This window comes from Harpia harpyja, chromosome 5, assembly GCF_026419915.1.
Source record: "Harpia harpyja isolate bHarHar1 chromosome 5, bHarHar1 primary haplotype, whole genome shotgun sequence".
In the NCBI taxonomy this organism is placed as follows: Eukaryota; Metazoa; Chordata; class Aves; order Accipitriformes; family Accipitridae; genus Harpia; species Harpia harpyja.
In genome coordinates, this window is record NC_068944.1 from 35261837 (window position 1) to 35283080 (window position 21244).

At 37.3% G+C, this 21244-nt stretch overlaps 1 protein-coding gene across 2 annotated transcripts in view; it reads right to left on the reverse strand.

Annotated features, from left to right (window-relative positions):
• Positions 1–1747: 1747 nt before the first annotated feature.
• The window catches only part of ALKAL1 (ALK and LTK ligand 1), a 39343-nt gene continuing 19846 nt past the window's right edge, over positions 1748–21244 (reverse strand). For both annotated transcript variants that reach the window (XM_052787646.1, XM_052787645.1), the window contains 4 exons: positions 11623–11676; positions 7732–7812; positions 5314–5390; positions 1748–2408 (listed from right to left, as the gene is read on the reverse strand). In XM_052787646.1, coding sequence (XP_052643606.1) covers positions 5326–5390; positions 7732–7812; positions 11623–11676 — 200 coding nt within the window. In that variant the 3' untranslated portion in view covers positions 1748–2408; positions 5314–5325. The remainder of the gene's footprint in view (positions 2409–5313; positions 5391–7731; positions 7813–11622; positions 11677–21244) is intronic.

Here is a 21244-nt window from a genome sequence, read left to right on the forward strand (position 1 = left end):
CACAGCTGTCTCAAAGAATAACTTGCCTCCAGAAAAAATCTAAGCCATATGACTTCTGCAAAATTAGAAGAACTGTTTTTTTAATCTTCTTATTCAGTTAATGCAGTTCTTCTTTTCCTTCATCAACATTTTAACTTGCCATACTAATCTCTGCTTAGAATCTTTGTAACATCTGTGAATCTTCTCAAAGATAGAGAGTTGATCACTTTTCTACTCAATAGGAAAAGGATGCCTTTATTTTCACAAAGGTGAAGCTCTTGATTTAGCACATTAGATATGAGGCCCCAAATTATATTAAATAACCCAAATTACGTTTTCTTATTGGAATTCAGATATCACAAAAAGTCACTGTCAGAAAAAAACCACTTTTTCTGCTTCTCCTTTCATTGTTTTTAGTCCCTTGAGGAGAGAAAGGAGGGACTTTTTTAAAAATTGAGAAAACAAACCAGAGTGGAATCACAAAAGCAGGACAAAAAATACAAAAAATACAGATGCTTTTCTCGGAGCCTCTGATCTCTATTCTGGGCCTCATCCTTTCTCCTCTGGCTGAAGTGTTTTGGTTGATAATCCTTCTATGAAGTATGATACTCACACAGAAAGAAGGTTATCCATCTCACCATTCAGCCACTAGGATTTCCCATATGCTAGTATATCTTCAGTATGAATACCGCCTCCAACATGGATTAGAATGAGGCTTGAAAACTTTGCTCTTACCAAAAGAACATGATGGCAAAAAGTTTGAAAAACAACCGTGTTAAGCATAAATACAAATGGCACAGGGGAACCTTCTAGCCAGGACTACAGAGGGAGTAACTACTTCAACACCTGCGACTAAGGAGCTGGTTAGAAACACCTTCTGTAATATATTGTTGCCCGGACAGAACATGATAGATAGCACCTGCAGAAGTTCTGGGTTGGACTGCCTGGTGCATCGTAGGACACTGCACAACTTCGGTGCTGAAACACACTGAACAATGTAGAAAGAAGAAACAAAACCCCTTTCGATAATAAGGCAGCTGTTTGGTATTTGACAAGGAATACCAGGGCAGAGCTTCCCTGCTATTCTGTAGAGGGAAAAGTGCTGGCCATAGGAGTTAAGGGGCTCAGGAAGTCCACACTGAGGGAAAGGATAGAGGCAACAACTAATCTGAGGGGATTAGTTTGAATGGTCACTTAATCACAAGAATTGCGATTTGGGCACAGTAATCAATGTGTGTTGTCAATTACTCTGGGCCTGACCATAAAAACGTCACTTCATACTGGCTTCTTTGTAAAGCAATCATATAAGCTTGCAATAAAAGAGCTGAGACAAATGGGTAGCAAATGTTATCATCACAATTTGATTTTAAATAAGAAAGATGCAGCTACTGTGCTTTGGATTCTTCCCTAAAAGTTAAGCTTGATGTGTCACCAGCCAAATTAATTCATTATACCCCTTGGTTTTAAGATATTATACTTTAAAGTATTTTCTCTTCTACTGGGCTATTTTATTGCCCTCTCTTCATCCTCATAGCAGGTTTCTCTTGTTCACAGTGGGTGCATGATGCATTTTTGTTTGCACCTCGTTCAGCTGAAGAATGAATATCTGAATAAAATTTACCACTTGAAAATGAAATGCTGTAAAAAACTAAAGCCACAAGTTTGAAGTTCTCCATGGAAAATTATTTCAAGTTCACCAGATAAATTAAATTTATATATTAAATAAGTAACCTCTTAATAAATTTAAATAACCCCTCCTGGAAAACTGTTTATTTTTATGTTCTTTATTCCACCAAAACTGCATTGCAGTTTTCCAGTCTTTATATTTACATTATTTGCAACTCCTTCCGTAAGTGCCAGTACAAATGTAACTGATGAAAATCCAGAATAGTCATACAAATGTTCCTGAAAGCAAGGTGCATTTCTGAGCAAATTTTTTTTCTGATGCGCAATAATATATATGTATATATTAACAAAGCTTCATAATATAAAATATCTTCCATGGCAAGTAAAACTTCCCCACTTACAGCGTATTCAGATTTCAGTTACATAGACTTCTGCATTTCAAGTTAGTGCAAATAATGAAAGTAAGAGCCTGAGCAGAATGATGTAAATACAATGGAACAAGAGAAACAGCAAAATTTTACCAGCTCCCTGCATACGGTTATAACGTTTAATCAGTATATCATTAGTATTCTTTATATACAATGTATTTAAATAATTGGCTTGTCTGAACTATAGGCAACAAATTTACAAATTAAAATAAAATAATGTTTCACACAAACATGGAATGTCTGACAAATATATGAAAATAAAATGCATCTAGTAACAAAACACTGTAAATCAAAAAGGTAAAAGATGTCTTCTCTGTCTTGGAAGATTTCAAGGCACTTTCTTGGCAAATCAGAATTCTCTCCTTAGTAGAAAGTCTGCAAGAGAAAAGGACGTGCCATTTTATAACTAGTTTCAAAACACAGAGGCAGTCCACTTAGTATCATTCTGTTTATAAATCAGAGTTTCCTGTGGATTGCGTAAATCTTAAGATTAACTCCAGAATGCCAGTGGGTCTTGCCCTCCTGTGAACACTAATGAGTTTTTTCCGTGGCAAATCCTCAGCGTCGATGCTAGGAGGTTTAACACATAGTGGTCCATGCTGCTGCATCGTACAAGGAAGCTTCCCATGCACAGAGTCATGGGCATTTCTAGATTCTGGGTTTCACCAAATTCTTTACTTCTATTTACAAGGATCTGAATTAGGAAGAAAAAAAAAAAAAACAACACAAAAAAAACCCCAACAAAAACCCAAAACCAAACCTAGAAGCCGTAAGGGCCAGTACCTGCCCCGAAGGGTGTGCTTCCAACACCAGCCCCGGGCCCGCGCCACCGCCCCCGCGGCGGCTCTCTCCATGGTGCTGAAACAGACCACGGCCGCCCCCCCCCCGCAACTCCCGCGGGAAGACCGGCTTTTCCCCGGCAAAACTTCATTTCTAACGGGAAAAGGGCACGTCTCTTTTTTGTACCCGGGCAATTCCAGGAGAGGGAGGAAAATATTCGCATAATAGCCCCGCAGCTCTTTTTTATGAGGAAAATGCAGCCTATTTTAGTGCATGTGGGAGAAATGCTTAAAAATAGCTGTCAGTCCTTCAAGCGGGAGAGCCTCCTTCTTCAAGGCAACCGAGAATCTCCAAGAGTCTCTCAGGTGTTAAAGCAAAGGCAAATTCCCTTACAGCAAACAGGAACTATGACCATGTCCTCTCTAAGCTAGTGTGAGGGTGGTGAGGAAAACAGATCCTCTGTGCCAAAAGATGGAGTAGAAGCAGTCACAGAATCATGCTAGAAATGCAGTGTTATCGAGGGATGAACATATATAACTCCTGTGCTGCCCGATCTATTTGGAGGGAAGAGAGAGCGACTCCTGCCACTCTTCATCCTGCTGAGGAAAATGTTTCCATTCCAAAAAGATACTGGATATGAGTAAACAGGAAGACCTAAGCCCATCTTACCTCTAGTGGAAGCTAGCCACTTCTACCTACTTGGTGAAGGAACAGGGTGAGGGAGCACAGAGGCAGCTGGGAAACACTCAGATCATAGCTCTACTTTTTCCTATGATGTTTTCTCTATTTTTAACAAAGTTGAGAGAAAGTCAGCCTAGATAAAACTTAAAGTGAACATGAGCTGCCAACATTGCTTACCGTTCAAACCCTCCCTTCCCCACATGTCATCTCTCTGAGTGTATTTTTGGCAGGCAAATTAGAACACCTGGATTTGCAAATCATAGCAACTTTTGATCCTTTTGTATTTTAAAGTTGGAAATAGGATGAGATAGATGCTTCTGTACTGTGGATATGGAGGCAGACCTTTGACTTATCCTCTTGAAAGAAAAGGAAGGAAAGTATTGGAACACCCAGAAATCTTTCAGAAAGCCCTGAGCTATGAACCCAGGGGTGTAAAGGGATACAGATGAGGGAAAAACACAGGCTAAATAGGTGAAAGTGCAGAAAAGGAAAGAGTGCTGGGATGTTTTAGAAAGCTGAGACTTGAAAGAGAACACTGACAAACAAACAGGAATTTGGACACCTTAAAAAAAAAAACCCAAACTTTATTAAAAAAAGGGCATTCAGAGAAGGATTCCTGCCCTAGTCATGAGAGGGAGATCCTGGCAAAGTAATGAGATCCCTAGTCAGTTTCTGGTTCAGTGCCCCTGATATATTCAAAACTATCTGCAAGACCTCGAAGGCAAGAGGCCAAACAGACTGAAAATAGTTAAGAAAAGAAAAGGAGAAGAGAAAGAAATGATGTCATTTCTTCTCAGCATTGAAATATTGCCATCTTCGTCAAAGCATTTTCTCACAGCCACCAAAATGAATCCCACCTCCACTTGGAAATCAAATCAGCTAACACTGACTCATATCCTACTCTTCCTTTCTTATTCTTGATTAGTATGAATTGAAGTCTTGATGCAGGAAGAAGTGACATACACAACTCCCCCAAACTCCAAGCTTGCAGTACTTGTCAGGAGGAGGTGGTGAAAGGAAACCATCTTTGAAGAAATTTAAATAAATTAAATTCACTGATTTTTTATATTTTATTGGTCAATAATAACCAGTGCTGTTTTTCAAATTACTGTTGGAAGTGCAACCATCTTATTGATATTTGAACAACTGGAGGAAACAGGTCACTTGAAGATGTTCCTTTTATCAGTGACAATGCTATTTAACACATTTAACATGCTATTCATAAACAAGAATGGACTGGTTGCTTCCACAGCCTGTTACTTGAAGCCTTTAGCTTTGTCACATCTTTATATTCAGTTTACTTCCACCACCATGAAGTGGTATTATCTTTAGAAAAACTCTCAGGAGACAATCTGGGAATGAAAAGTGGTCCCAAAGATGAATATAGTGACAGGGTATCTATGAAAATTGCATTGGCAGACCTGAGACCAAGACATTCTGCTTCTTCCATGGATTAACAACAAAGCCCTCTTCTGAAAGGCCTGAAATAAATGTGTTGACGAAGTCCTCATGCATTTTTCTTTCACCAACCAGACTCCTTAAAATTTTGAACAGTACGAGGTCACCCAGTACATAATTATGGACTATGGTGCCACAAGTGACTTGTAGGAAATTACAGTGGGGCCTATCAGAGGTATCTGTGCTTCTCTCTATTTCCATGAGGAACCAGTCAGTCCCTATAGCAATGCCAGAGCTGCATGTTGATGTACCCTGTTAATATCACATTTCTGTATGCACGCCTGATAACAAGGTACAAGTGTGAAGTAAATCACTAGACCATTCAACAAATAAGAAAATGAGTGGGAAAAATGGTACTTACATAGCAAACATCCTAGGACTGTGTACACAAAGGGCTCATTGCTAATCTTGTTAGCAACCTTGCACACCTTTTATAATCTATAAAACAAAATTACCCACAGCAATAATGAATCTCAGTTACCAGATACCCTCAAAAAACTGCATAAAATTAATGTAGAATTTGTACTAGAATTTCAGACACTCTACACAGTGAAAACATTCTCTGATGGAAATTCATGAAATCATGTGTGCAAGATGTAAAATTACATTGTACCTTATCCTAGCTAGGGCTCTAAAGGAAATGTGAGTGATGGTAGCAATTAATTTTCTACCATGTAGTTTCCTCCTAAGGTGTAGAAGTACTGGTTCAACTCCTAACTTTACTTGAAGGAATTTAACTTATTAACTGGGAGGCTATTCTAACCAGCAGACTATGAGGTTGTCTGAGGTCAGGCTCTTTCAAACTTTTTTATTGTTCCACTTAGTATTAATATTGATGGAAATCCATATTTGCCATGTCTAAGTACATCTCCTAATAATCAGACTAGAGATACTCATGTCCTACTTGCTGTCTCTCTCTCAGGTGTCCTTGGTTCAAATAACCACTTGGTTCAAGTGGCCCCTGAGCCACTGCCATTCTTTCTGATGGAAAGATCTAACTATTTGGTAACAAGAAATACTTAGGTGAAATTTTCTTCTCTTGCTTGATAAGTATTTTAATAAAACTTAATAGAAATTGTGTCAAACAGCAAGAGACTGCTAACCCGAGTTCAGTTCTTCAGGGAATGTTTGTACAGAATATAACCATGTCAGCAGGAGAGGAATTAACTCATCCTCAGACATCTTATGGTGGTTAAGGTGGCCTTGAAAGAAAATATCAAACCCCTTCAAAGAGATAGGAAAAGATCCTGGCTATGATCAGCCTTGATAGCAATTCTAAACCCTGAGTGCCGGATAAGGTGGAGACATTTCTGAGGGTTTAGCTCTCCTTTTCAGATCAAGAGAACATTTCAAGTTGATTGAAAATCATTGTCTGCTTTGGGTTTGGTTGACGTAAAGGAGGAAAAAAAACTTGCTTTGGTTTTAATTGCATTTTTTATTTTACATTTTGCTTTGATAGTTGAACTTAAAAATCAGTTCTTCACACAGTCCTAACCACAATCCTGTTTTTAAATTTAGAGAAAAGCTATTTAATTAGAAGAGAAATATTATGACTGTGTTTCTTCATAAATAAAGGGAAGCACTCAGGCAATACAGGGGACTCCAATTAATATTCATATACTCTGGATCCATGTATCAAGGTATGCAATATGCAACACACATGGTATTTTTGTTATGCAGCATGTAATAGATATATGTCTAGCCTACTCATATGTCTACTTACAAAGCTATACGTATATCTTTTGAGGATCAGCCATGGATTTCTACATTCCAACTTCTGATCAGTGTAAGGGCGGATGGAGACGAGGGCTGCTGCAGACCCTTTCAAAAGCCAGATCCTCTGAGATGTGGAGCTTTGGTGAGAGCATCTCAGCTGCTCACAAAAAGTGTTTACCATCTTTCTAAGTCATGCAGACAAGAAGTGTCATTATTTTTTCATGTTAAATCCTGAAAAATTTCCAAAGCATCCTGGTCCACAGTTTGTGCTTACACTTGACTAATGAGATTCACCTTTTCTAATTAAATGGTATTGCTTATTTTCCACTCACTTTATTTGAATTGTCCATTGCACTAGAGAATGCCCAAGTAACTTTTTTTTAAGGGATTTCCATTTTGTTTGGGGTTTTTTGTTTGTTTGGTTTTGTTGTTTGTTTTATCCATTTAATAACATCTTAGGACAGTTTTATTTTTCAATCTCTGACAAAATTACATTCAGGCTGTGTTAAAGCAAGTCTGTAGATCTCATATTGGAATATTGTTTGATAAGAACTGCAAGTATCAATAACAGAAATGATGAATTAATTGACTTTGTGTTCTTTAACAATGGTCATATAATAGAAAATTATCATCACAAACTGAAATATTCTAAAAAAACAAGATATAACCACACTATTGAGTGTTAAGAGAAGATGATAGAGAATGGTTCAATTTTATCTTATTGCACAAGTTAGTAAGTAGAGGTAAAGGGAGCAGGAAGGAGAATATGGCTTCATATCTGCCCTCTGCATAAGCATGCCTGACTGGTTTTTCAGGGTGTAGTTTTCATTTCATTTCTGCTAGTCTCACTTTGAAGGAACTCCATTATTTGCAGCTGACTGCAAGTGCATTAATAGAAAATCTTTGTATATTAGAAGACCTTGGGTATATTTTGTAGTATAGTGCTAAAGTAAAGAGCAACAGTTACAAAAGTACCAGCACATCAAACACTTAGTAGGAAAGGTAGGTTGCTTTTAAACAAGCATCACAGCTATCATTATAAGGTACTTTAATTACTACTTACAGGCTGGTGTTGAGCAGTCCCTCGTGTTGTGATACAGTCGATGAAAGTGCTTGCTACACTCTGACGAAAATGTGACTGGCCCTGTTTGAAAGTAAGCAGGAGTCAACCATAAGCTTTCAGTGCCACTGCTTTGCAGCTTCAATGAATGACATCAACACATAGAATTAACTTCCATGTGTTTTGACAAATTCACATTTAATTTTTTACTACACCTTAAACAAATATGATGCAACACAGTATAACAATGCTACTGAAATGACAGAAAGAAATACTATTGCTATGCTATTATGCTCATGATCTGAATAACAGAAAAATGGCCCTTGGAAATAATGGACTAGCTTAGCCTTGAAATTCCAGTAATTCAAAATTAACAGTAAAATTTCTTATATGGTGAAAAATAGAAAGGTGCAACTACAACAGAATTTCATGTTCTCAGTAGTCAGTATTCTAATGTAGAAGGAATAATGTAGATGGAATGCAGGTATTATTTCTAAAGATAAATAAAAGATACATTTTAAGCAAATATAAATTTCTAAGCCCTGGAAAGATGAAGTAGCTTCATGTACTAATGCTTCTAATTTGCACATACATGGTTCATGAAGTTCCTAATGTACAATGTGGGTGTTGAGGAAAAAAAATGACAGTTGAATAGCATCTAGGAACCCATCTCCTGTTAAAGTAGTCCTAGCAAGAAAGGGTGCAGATGTGCAGAGGGCAGCATGTGTTTCAACGTTTGGGTGAGGCAAAGCCCTGTGTGCCCAGAGTCTAGCATGCCGTGTCTCTGTTCTACCAGCATGTGCTCCCTTCTCTGGATATGTGTCATCTGCCCACATTAGTATTTGATAAGCTACTGGTCTCCAAAACATGGCTTAAAGGTAACAAGTTGCCAAAGAGCCCTTCCATAATTTCTGATGACCCAGGGAAGGTATTACTGATGGCATCCCAGTTGAAAAGCAGAGCAAAATGTAGTATTTGCATCATGTAACCTGCCTAGGAATACAACCACCGACAGCTGGGGATGAGTTTCCCGTGATTTGGACAGAAAACACTGACATAAATTGACACTAACTGCACGAGTAAATTTAACTTGCATCCTCTAAATTCAGCACAAATAGAAACCCTGAATAAGAGGAGCTTGTTTCAAGCAGCGCTACAAAAGGATCAATATGAATCATGCTGCTTTGACTAACTTTCCTGTCAGAGGAAGATAGTAAGCATTTCTGGGCAAAAATTATTTCACAACTTGAAAGGTGGCTTATCAGCCTGGTAAAACATAACAAGCCAATTCTGTCTGGATAGTGGAGCCAAACTACCACAAGCTTGAGAGAAGATTCTTCTCTATGACAGTGAACACACTTGAACATTAGATATATTTCACAGTAATATGTAGATTTCATGAGATTTTTCAGTCACAAATAAGCTTTTCAATAAACTGACAAAGCAGCCTTTGCAACTTGGAACTGGAAAATTGTTGCCATTTTTTATCTGAGTGAGTAATTAGGCTCAAGAGAAAGTATGTAATTTGAAATTATCCAAGATATATGGAGATAACATCAGCTTTTGTCAATAAATAAATTCCATGTCCCTTCAGATAATACATGGTTTACTAGCTCTCTTCCTTGCCATCAAATACAGGCTGTTAATTTTATTTGTGCCTTACAGAGCACTGTCAGCTGTTTTTTCAAGCTGAATTGATAGATAGCTTTATGACTCACAAGATTATTTATGATTTGTCCTATAGTCGAGGACTGTTACATATGGTTCTTACTTGGCTTTAAAATGTGTCTACTATTGGCATACTAAAAGTGTACAATAGTTTTCTTAACCCTGAAACTTAAAGATTATGGACTGTAAAGATAATGTTGATTTCCCCTTCTCTTCTCTTTTTTACAACTTCATTAGTTTAGGATGTTCTCACTCTTGAACTGGTAAGGACTATATCTGAACAGTTTACTTAACTAAGGTTAATAGAAGAAGGATTATGATTTGAACAGAATCAAGAAAAACAATGTTAGGCTGTATTTTAAGAAAATGCCTGCAGATTACAGGACCTAATAAAGCTGTGGAAAAGAAAAAAAAAACCAGGCAGAAAAGCCCATCACTGATGATCTTAGGAGCATAATTTAAAAAAAAGAAAAAAAGATGTAGGCAGAAATTCTGAGCCAACAAACTTCAAGAATTTTGGAATGAACTTGCTTTCCTTATTGATTCCAGCTAATGTTAGTCAAATAATTTCAGCAATTTTGATGGCAACAACTCATGGAGAAAAGGATTATTAATTTAATGAATGGCTCCAGAAACAGACCTTCAAGTATTTTTTCCTCTTTTTCTTTTCTGTGATTTAGTATTCTCAAAATACCTTCTGTAAAACTCATCATTGTTTTTCACTGTTGTTTTTGAGTAATGAAACTTGTGCTGTATTCATTATTTAGCTTCCTCAGATTCTTATGTTGAGCTTTTTTATGGTATCTGAGCAGTTTCCAAAGTTAAAAATGAATAGGCAATTATTAATATAAGCAAACCTTCTTTGTGTCTCCTCCCCAGGAGAGGAAATTTCAGTATTCCTGTGCTGTATAAGATAGCATAGTTGCAATTTATATGTTCTTTTCATTTCTTTCTCATATGGGCTGAAAATGGTAAGGTTCATAATTACTCTTGTTTACTGTAGAATTGAAGGGCCAGCTGGCTGTGGCATGTTTCTTGTAGATGCTGTTAGCAGTTGGCAGAAAGATCCTTAAAGTTGTGCATATCCTAAAGGTCTGAGGACACCTCCCCCATGCAAAAGAGACAACAAATTCTTTCCTTTCTTGCCAAGGACTGTCTGAAATTTCCAGCGAAGAGGAAATGCGCAATTATTTCCAGTTCTCTTTTTCATGCTCCAACTGCCAACTATTTCTCTAGTTTTTAGTTTCACTGATCTCAGTAACATTGAAAATCACCAACAGATTTGCAGTGTCATACTCTGAGACCTTCACTTTTTTGAATTACAGAACATTTGGAACTGGAGAGTAAAGAATCAGTGCAAGCATCTTACTGTTGGCAACTCTTTATGCTTATATTGAGAGGGTACAATACTTTTCCAGTTACAAAATAGAGTCCCAAAGGTAAGTGCGTTATACAACTCCATCTCAGTTTTCAAGTACAAGTACTTGACTGTAATCATATTAAACTTTTATATTTGAAACAGCAAATGATTTTTCTGATTGATTTACACTGTTTAATCCTTCCTTGTTCTATTTGTTTGCATCCACAAGTATACATCATGAGACAGAAGACAAAATGTGTTTCCCTGATACAGTGAAAACTTACATGGCCACATAGGTCTGTTTCTGAAAGATATATGCAGTCCAACGAGAAGTTTTAAAATTAGTGAACTTGAAAACAGATTCGGTAGGACTGACAAAAATTATGGAAAAAACATTTAAAATTACAAATGTACTGAGTTCTCTCATTAAAATATTACTTGCCAGAGATAGCAGATAAGTGCTCACATATCACATTTTTAACACCATACTGCAAATTGCTTGCACGTAGATATACAATGCAGTATCTAGAGCATACAGATGTGTATACATTCAGTACCTACAACTATTAAATTTGTAGTATAGCTGCAAAACAACAAGCAAAAATAGGTTGATAAAAATAAAACAATAGGTTTTAAATCATGAATGTTTTAACTTACCATGTTTTGAAAGTTATTTTAGGCTAGATTACTCAAAGAGAGACTCAAACCATAATTAGAGTTCTGTAAATCTTCTACTCCTCAACAATGTAAATTTAACTTCACAATGTTAAACTTGGTGAATAACCTCAAAAAAGCTAACGGTGTGACTCTTGTGGCTACTTAGAATATTCACATGTAGGTAAATTAAGAGCAAGCAGCTGCCTTACCTGTAAAATGTTTTATGAATTTGTCTTTTAGACTGGAATCTCTTGGAAAAATTTCTGAGGATAGAAGAAAAAAAAATGTTTGTAATATAGGAATTACAGTAAAAGCTCTGAAAGCATAATATGCCAAGATGTCTGCTGTAAAGACACCCAATAGGTTCCCAAATTAACTATGAAATTAATTTTCATAGTTTTGTATGTGTGTGTATAAAAAACATTGTGAAATGTTTCAAGTAATCCACAGATGAATACCAAATGGTCATCCTACAACACACTCTGTCAGATTTTCTGACAAACATTTCTACATATCTTAGGTCTTATTTGAGCTATAATTTTAGAAATATTTATATAAATAATATAAATAAGTTATCATGTTATGACAAGTATTTGAGTACCTGAACAAATTATGTAAAATACCTAGATAAATACAAACTAAATACCATATTTGAGGTTTTGAAATAAAAGATACCTGAAGAGAAAAGTCTCCTACAGATCATCTAAGAAAGATATGGGCCATGCATATTTTCATTGCACTATTAGTCAAAAAATAGTACTCCTCTCCTGTGAAAATTGTTGTGTATTTTAAAATATTCCCTTTCCATGTATGGTATTTTTTCCAAAAAGTATAAGAGAAAATACAAGTCTCAGAACAGCCAAAGGAATCAGGCAGAACAGAAACCGGAGCTAACAGAAAAACTCTACTCACTTTGGGTTTTTGCAGTGGGATGCCACCTCTGGCTTAGAGCAGAAACTTTTGATGCAAGTAAATATTCTCAGAACTAGCACATTTCCCCTCAATCTCATAAATTTTTCACTGAAAAACTGTATTAAAAAATTCTTGGATAACTGCGGTTATTATTGCAGACAGTGACTGTATATAACAGTTGCATGTTATGCTAAATTCAGAAGAAATGCCTTTCTTAGCACTAATGCAAGGAATGTGATTAACTCACAGTATTAGGACCTGCAGCTAAACATATTTATTCACTAAAAATATTTCCTTACCGCTAATGTAATTTTAAATCTTTGTATTCTCCTACTGTTTTTTTTCAGTTCTGTGTCTGAATTAACATTTAGCTTAGAAGAAAGCAAGTTTCCTTTCATACTATAGGAAGATGTTTTGCCAAAATAAATTCTTACCACTGGCTTTAGGCAGTTTCTCAGAGGTCACATGAGTGTATTTTTAGGCTGGGATTTTAAGCTAAAATGTCCAAGTCTTACTCAACTCAGCAAGTTTAGGGGACCTAATTTACTTAAGATTCCTCAAAAACCTGTTTTAACTAACTTGTTTCTTTATTGCAAATGAAATACCACCCCTTCTCCATTAAACTTAGAATTTTACTGACATGAAATGTCAGGTAGTTTAAAATTACACAGAATGAAGCATATGAAAAGCCAAAAGAGTGAAACAATCTGTGTGAATTTTGAATGAGATGCCTCAAGTGGACCAGTACTGACGAATAACCGAAGCCTGGTTGGTGAAGGTTGGCCGTTCTTGCTCTGACAAAGGACATTTAGACCCAGGTCCTTTCAAAGTCTATTGAATTTTCTATGGGAACAGTAGCTGCCTTTTGCCCCATAAAATTCTTTAGGAAAAGTCCATAATACAGTATACAGCCAAAACCCCACCCCTCAATGCACGGAAGGTAAAACAGGATAACAGATTTGATGCGCAGGCAAGGAGCTAGGCATCGCGAGCACAAAATTGCAGCTGTAGCTGTGTCGGTAAGCCTGAGAAGGAACGCTGCAGGGGCTGCTTCCCACGAGTAACCTACATTGGCCCAAGGTTCACACCAGCCTGGCTACGCCTGTCCCAATAGGGAAAACTAGGTCAGGCGTGTGTTGGGAAGCGGCTGAATGATATTGAGTGCGTGCCTGCTCCTCCCCTGCTGCGGCTGCCATCCCTCCAGGCAGCAATCAGCTTTTCAACATGTGCCCACGTCTCAGCTTTCTTCAAGTGTTTGGTTTTTTAATAGTACAGTGCATTTGCTTGCTAAAGCACAGTGAGCCCCTAGCTCTCCACAAAGACAACTTAAGCTCATTTGTATGAGAATCACGGGCAGCACAGGTTACTGGAACACTTCTGTCCGCTGGCTCTAACGGCAGGGGCAACTCCGCCTGAACTATGAATTGCCCAACACAAGCACAGTAATCTTCTTCTGTCTTCCAGCAGCATAGCCGAGCCCTCCTATCTGTACACAACTGTGAAGTTGAGGTCTCAAAGGACTCAGTATTTCAATCAAACTAATGGACATCTTTTCTGAATAGAATATGTATCACTGACTCCCGATCAGATCACAGTGCAGCCAAAAGCAAGATCTCAAGTCCATAGAGGATGCTTCCAGAAAGCAGTGAAATATCATCACATCATCACATCATCATCTACGCCAGCTTTTCCTGGCTTCTAACAAGCTCTTAGTTACTCCAGTCATATTTCATGGGATATCTATCACCTATTAAGACAGATAGCATAATATCCATTCTCACAATGTACGCTCACATCCTCACAATGCAAGTTAAATTCCTTTGGCATATTAATTGCACAAAGGAAAAGCAGAAACATGAATATAGCAAGAAAGATTGGCAAAGCATTACTAAAATCAAAACACTTTAGAGTCACACTGGGCAAAAACATAAAAGAAACAGGAAAATGAAAGAATAAAATGTTTTAAGTGTGCAACCCACAGAGTTTATTCAATCCATTCTTGACCATGTTACACAAACTAGTAAAATACAGCCAGTATGTATCCCATGGGATATAGTAACTGATTTTTTTTAATCAGCTGGGAGAATATTCAGACTGTGGCATTCTTGTGCCCAGGCTTACAAAATCTGCACTGCTCACCAGAGAGAGTACATCTAGGTTAACAGGCACTTGTGCTATTGACCCTGGGTTCGTTCTGGGTATAATCTCAGTTTATAATCATAAATAATCTTAGTTCAAGGATTTCTTTCTTATTTACATTAGGAGCTCTCTGTGTGTCCTTAGATAATTACTCATCTGGAGCAAAATGCTTGCCCATCCTACACCCCTTCCACAGACAGCAATGGTCATGGACAACTATTAAATGGTGCTAGGACAGATTTACTACTGGATCTTCTGTCTAAAATACTATTTATGGCAAGATCTAGAGACAAGACAAATTTAGAGGGTTTTCCAGCTCTGCTTCACAGACAGAATGGTTAAGTTTATACTGCAAATTTGGTTCTAAACCATCCATACTGATGATTTTCTCAAATTGTGACACTTCACAGAAGGTCTGGTGGCTTCAGGTAAAAGGTGACAGGATCTGCCCGAGTTTTATCCCATTCTGGGATAAATGGGATGACAGAGAGAGCTAGCAAGGTCTGAGCTAAGAAGCAGCAAGCAACAGCTGCTCTGGCTCCCCACTCTTGCATTCTGTTGTAAACTTTCCAAAGTTGATTTAAACCACTGTTGTTAAGCTAATGCCCTAGAAAATTATTCTGTGGTCTTTTCAGTTGTTATTCAGCACCTGGTAGCTGACATGAATGTTTAATTTTTCACTAATTTGGACACGATTACAGAGAGGTAGAAGACTAAATAAGCCACAGCCCTGGGCTCAGGCATTTGCTAAACCTGCAGTATAAGACATAGTTGCTTCCCCTTGATGAGGCTTTTCACCTTTCTGTGCTTTCAGTTTCTCTAAGTTTTGTCTGTTCAGACTGCAAAGCTGTGACAGCAGGTGCTGACTTTTACCCTGTGTTTGCACTGTCTCCAGCACCATGTCACCGTAACTGTGCCTGGAAAATTCATGTCCTGCTGGAGTATAAATAACAAGAGCTGTGCTCGTGGCATTGAAATAAGCCAAATCCCCACAACTGTTTGTTGGCCTGGGGCATGAAAAATCCACATCTTCAGATGATATCACTTTGGTGGAAAAAATCAAGATCTCAATTTGTTTATGCTCCCAACAGGCAGCCTTTGCTTATTTTTAGCTTATTGAAAGAAGCAGTGTAAATCAGCCAGTGAAAATTACTCCTGCTCTTGGCCTAGTTCGGGTCTACACCAGGGGATCTACAACGTCTCACTGCAGGCTGTACTGTAGGCAAGCGCAGAAAATGTGAAGTAGCAGAGCTTAGGCTCTGCTTCATTGGCCAAGTGCCTTAATCTTCCTATGTAAGAAAAAAAAAGTCTTCATCACGCATCTCTTTTTGTAAGAATATTCATGCATCTAAAAAAACCCCAACAAAATCCAAAGCAATTTTTCCTCAATTACTTAAAAAAAAGAATTTAAAAAATCAACTTGTAAAGCATTTGTGAAAAACTTCTCCATGGCAGGTAAATGTTTCAGGGAAATGTAAGCGTATCCAACAGGACATAAAAACAGAAATTACATCGGTTGTCACTACACCTTTGTCTGCCAACTAAATGATATTTGTCAGATTTACATGAAGGTGCTAAAGTACTCTCTACAACACACTTCAACTACAATATTTAAAGCTTAGCATTTTTAGCCAGGTTTAATAATTCATTTTCCAGCATGTCCATTGTTAATTCAGAACATCCACTGTTATGTTGTACAACATTCCTTGAAATGACATATCGCCTAATGGAATAACAGACATTTCTTGGGTTTATGTTGTTCTGCACTTCCAATAAGTTACTTAACAGAGCTAGGCAGTTCAAAGTATTATAATCTTGCAGAATTTTGTTCACAATATAATGCTTAGTCCATGATATAGTCAATAGCAATGATAATATATCTTATTATATCTTACAATGTTTATATGATCTGATTTGGTTTTTATTCACACTGGTGAAGCCATTTTGAGTTAATGTAATTGTTCTTCAGAAAGAGCAATGCTTTAGAATTACTCTTTTTTCTTTGCTTTTTATTCTTCTTTCCTAGTCATATTTTCTCTTATTTTCTAATCTTTTTCAAGCCAAATTAATTTTAATACAAAGCAATACATTTCAGCAAGTCTTGTATTATCAAACTTACACTAAATTTTTCCTAGTCTAATATAGATTTATCTAAATTTTGCACAACTGTCACACATACAATCTTATGCAAATCTTAATCCCCACATATTTTGTTTAAAGTTATTTTATAACTATGGCATTTAGAAAACAAATGTTTTGTTGTGCATTTTCTTCTTTCTAGCTGTAAAATGGCAGAAGACAACTGTCAGCAGTAAGATGCAGCTGACTTGGTTTGGCATGAAAATAGCATGTGATTTTTTAGTATTTTTTTAAAAAAGATCATTTCATGTCATGAAACTGCTTACAACACAGTATATGTTAATGAAGTTTTAAATAAAAGTGATGTTTTGAAGGACAAGACTCTCCAAAGCTTCAACTTAAGCAAAGTCTGTATTTGTTCATAGTATAGGAATAAATCTTGCAGCGGTTGAAATATCATGCTTCTACAAATATTGGAACACTGTCAGCAAAACTGTCTCAAGTACTTACATAAACAAGTCCCATTTATTTGGATGGAGCTTTTCTTTACTAGAAACTCTCCGCAGTGCCTAAAGATGGCAACCGTTGTCTACTGTGACAATACCACAACGTGAAACACTAGTAGTAGTAATAGTAGTAGGTTTGCATACATTCAGCAATGTCAAGATGGATTTAGTTTACGCAAAAAAAAAAAAAAGTATGGTGATAAAAGTGATAGTAAAATCTTTCAAATGTAAATTCATAAAGAAATTGATAAAGTATCAGAAGAATTTAAGCAACAGAGATGAAACTAGACCAGAACAAGAGAAAAATACCCAAGTAAAGCGATATACTAGAAAGATGAGTGAATGGAATGACATTGCAATGCCAGGATGAAAGTATCCTCAGCTTGATTGTCTTAAAAATACATGAAATCTTTACAAAAGCAGTACTTTAAAAAAAAAACCACAAAAGATATTCAGAAACCTTAATGACCCAAATGATCCTTCTTCTGCATGACTTAATTTACATATGTAATAATTCCTACAAATCATAGAATCATAGAATCATTTTGGTTGGAAAAGACCTTCAAGATCATCGAGTCCAACCATTAACCATGCCCCCTAAACCATGCCCTGGAGTACCCTGTCCACTCGCTTTTTGAATACCTCCAGGGATGGTGACTCAACCACTTCCCTGGGCAGCCCATTCCAATGTTTGACAACCCTCTCAGTAAAGAAATTTTTCCTAATATCTAACCTAAATCTCCCTTGCCTCAACTTGAGGCCATTTCCTCGGAAGAGATGTACTGCCTCAGTTAAAAAAACCCAAACAAACAAGTTTTGCTCAAATTCAACAATGAAAATAGAAAACAGTGCAAAGATAAGGCATACTAGTGGAGAAAAAAATGTTAACATTCATTTTGATAAGAGTACGGTGTGGTATTGAGTAAATGTTGTGGTTTAACCCCAGCCAGCAACTAAACACCATGCAGCCGCTCACTCACTCCCCCACCACCCAGTGGGATGGGGGAGAAAATCGGGAAAAGAAGTAAAACTCGTGGGTTGAGATAAGAACGGTTTAATAGAACAGAAAAGAAGAAACTAATAATGATAATGATAACACTAATAAAATGACAACAGTAATAATAAAAGGATTGGAATGTACAAATGATGCGCAGTGCAATTGCTCACCACCTGCCGACCGACACCCAGCCAGTCCCCGAGCCGCGATTCCCCGCCCCCACCTCCCAGTTCCTAAACTAGGTGGGACATCCCATGGTATGGAATACCCCGTTGGCCACTTTGGGTCAGGTGCCCTGGCTGTCTCCTGTGCCAACTTCTTGTGCCCCTCCAGCCTTCTTGCTGGCTGGGCATGAGAAGCTGAAAAATCCTTGACATTAGTCTAAACACTACTGAGCAACAACTGAAAACATCAGTGTTACCAACATTCTTCGCATACTGAACTCAAAACATAGCACTGTACCAGCTACTAGGAAGACAGTTAACTCTATCCCAGCTGAAACCAGGACAGTAAAGCATAGTGTTTGACTACAGTGTCATACATGGGAATCACATGGTAAAATACCCTGTGAATAAATGGAGCATGAAGCATGCACCTAGAGATCTGACCCAGGTATTTCTGCTGCAGGTAGACAGAAATACGTGGTCACCACTGTGGGTTGCTGTCCCAGGCAGTCAATCCCCCTCTCTGGCTAGGGCATTTGCCACACTACGGTTTCACTGTGCTCGGGAGAACAGCTCCTAACGCAACCCTCAGCAGCACATGATGTTAAGCAGAGTTGGATCAATTAACATATACTTCTTTCTTCAGTACCCTGACCAATTAAAAGATCTTAATTTCCTACTTTCATTATTATACTTTGGCTGTGACCAGATTGCACAAAACTTTTACTTCTGGGCCTGTGGCTGGGCAAAGTTCTTACCTGCAAAACTGAGGATTTCCAGCAGCTTTGGCTATGCTAGAAATGCTATTTTTTTTTATGCTGCTATTCCGTTGCTACCAGAATGGTATTCTTTTTTGTTCTGCAAACAATAGCCATATTAATACAGATTGAAATGTTCCTCTGGATTCTCATGTGGTGTCTGATACAGCAGAGAAACAGATTATGCAGTTCTTTGTTGAAAATGTGTGACATTTGTATTCCCTACTCGGGGACCATCAATTGATTCTGGGGTCTGTCCAAGAGTGCTCAAAATCCTTAGGATAAATTTGTGGTTGTGTTACAACTCAGTTCACTGACTGATATATTTAATGCACTTTCTATTGCAGTTTCCCATAGGGACGCAAGAAAAAACATTGCTTTGTGCAATGGAGAGCAACTCCTTCCATTATTAACAATCATAAATCATTAAACATTTCCTATTATTTGTGTTAGAAATAACTGCCATATGAGAAAATATCTACTTAAATGATGTAATTTAATTCTCTTAGCCTCTTCATCTGTGGTTTCTACCACATAAACTGTACTTTTGCTTTTGTTTTGTTCTTTTTCTTCCAGTTTTCAATAACTAAAAGCTTTATAATAATTTCTAATTGTCTTAGTAATTTGTTTGCTTATACACACGCACACTCCACTTCCGCCAAATAGATCTGCAATTCATTCCTTTAGACAAGGGAAAATATCTATTTCTGTGCACACTATTCCAAGACGTCACTGTGTTACTACTCCTGTTAAGTAACACACACAGTTCCCACTTACTGAATACTTTTATTTTGAGACTGATGTGTACATACTAAGTTCCACAGGGCATAGATGGAAAATGAGTCAATGCTCCAGACAGACGCATTCCTTTCTGTATGTAATACCGCTGTTTGAAATTCAAAATTTACCAGATTCTTCCAAGTGCTGTGTAATGAAGATTACAACAAATTGGCAAAATTTTTTGCATTTTCTACCACTGTCTGCTCTAGCAGGTGAAAAATTATCTGGTATCTCGGTATTTTCTGAGAAAAAAAAAAGCTTCAAATAAACCCTCAAATCAACACTGCTTGGATTCACAGAGATGAAAGCATCTGCTCAAGAGAAAATCCTGAATTCATCTACAACTGCATACCACTGCCATCTACTGAACGTAGAATATGCTGAATGTACTCATGCATAGCTTTCTGCTCTGAGAGCAGAGTTTACTAGGCTTCCCATTTACTCCACCTAGCAGGAGCCCTTTCAGTTCTCACAATACAAAGTGTACTCTAGAGCTCAAGGGTTACAAATAGAGTGCAATTAAAAATTCATAATGAATGACTTTTAGTCAATTCATCTTCTGCTTCTCAAAGAGTAGACATAAACAGTATTCTAATCTCTTTGGATTTATTTGCTGTCCCTAAAATCTTTGTTCGGTATTTCAACTTTATTTATAGACAATATTTGGAATGCACATTGTGATATATGATTGTACCTCATTAGTCAAGTCCTAAAATGCTAGTCCTGCTCCCATGTCAAATAAATGTTTCCATGCTCATTTACTTGCCAGGTTTGAAACAGTGCTTCTAAGGATACTCAAACTAGTGACTGAACATTTACTTTCCCTGGTATTCATTCCAGTAATATTTTTCTGATGTGAGCATGGCAAATAATACTCCTTTTAAATGCTGAGTAATTGATACAACCTCAAATTCTCCCAACTTTAGTTATGAATACAATATTTGGTGTTACATATATAAAATTACAAGTCTTTATTCTGTAACATTCATCAGGAACTTGAGCAATAAAGTGGGCTGTGACATCAGTCAGTTTAGAAGTACAATGGTATGACCCCAAAGAGAAAGCCTAACAGGGTTTGCTTTCATTACGGCTGATAAAGTTTACCATGTTAGTCACCACTGGCAAGAGCACTACATTAAAAAATATCAGTGTAATTCTTAAATGTGCTAAAGATGGGCATAAAAGGAAGCACCAGCTTCTAAAATCTCAGTCTGGGATTTAGTCACCATTTCTATTTTTTGCCTCTCTTCTCTCTGCCAATCCATCACATGCAGTGCCAACCATTCATTCTTATCCCAAAGTCTCTACTCACCTATGTCAGATCTCTTTTACTCACCCTTGTAAGCTTTATCTACATCAGTTGCTCCCTTAAACCCAGGGGGATTAGTATTCACAGGTCATTGACAAGAGAGTAACTGCAGTCTATTTGGTTCTACCAAAATTGCAGTATTGCAAATACTGAACATTTTTAAAAATGCACAAAGTATTGTACGAAG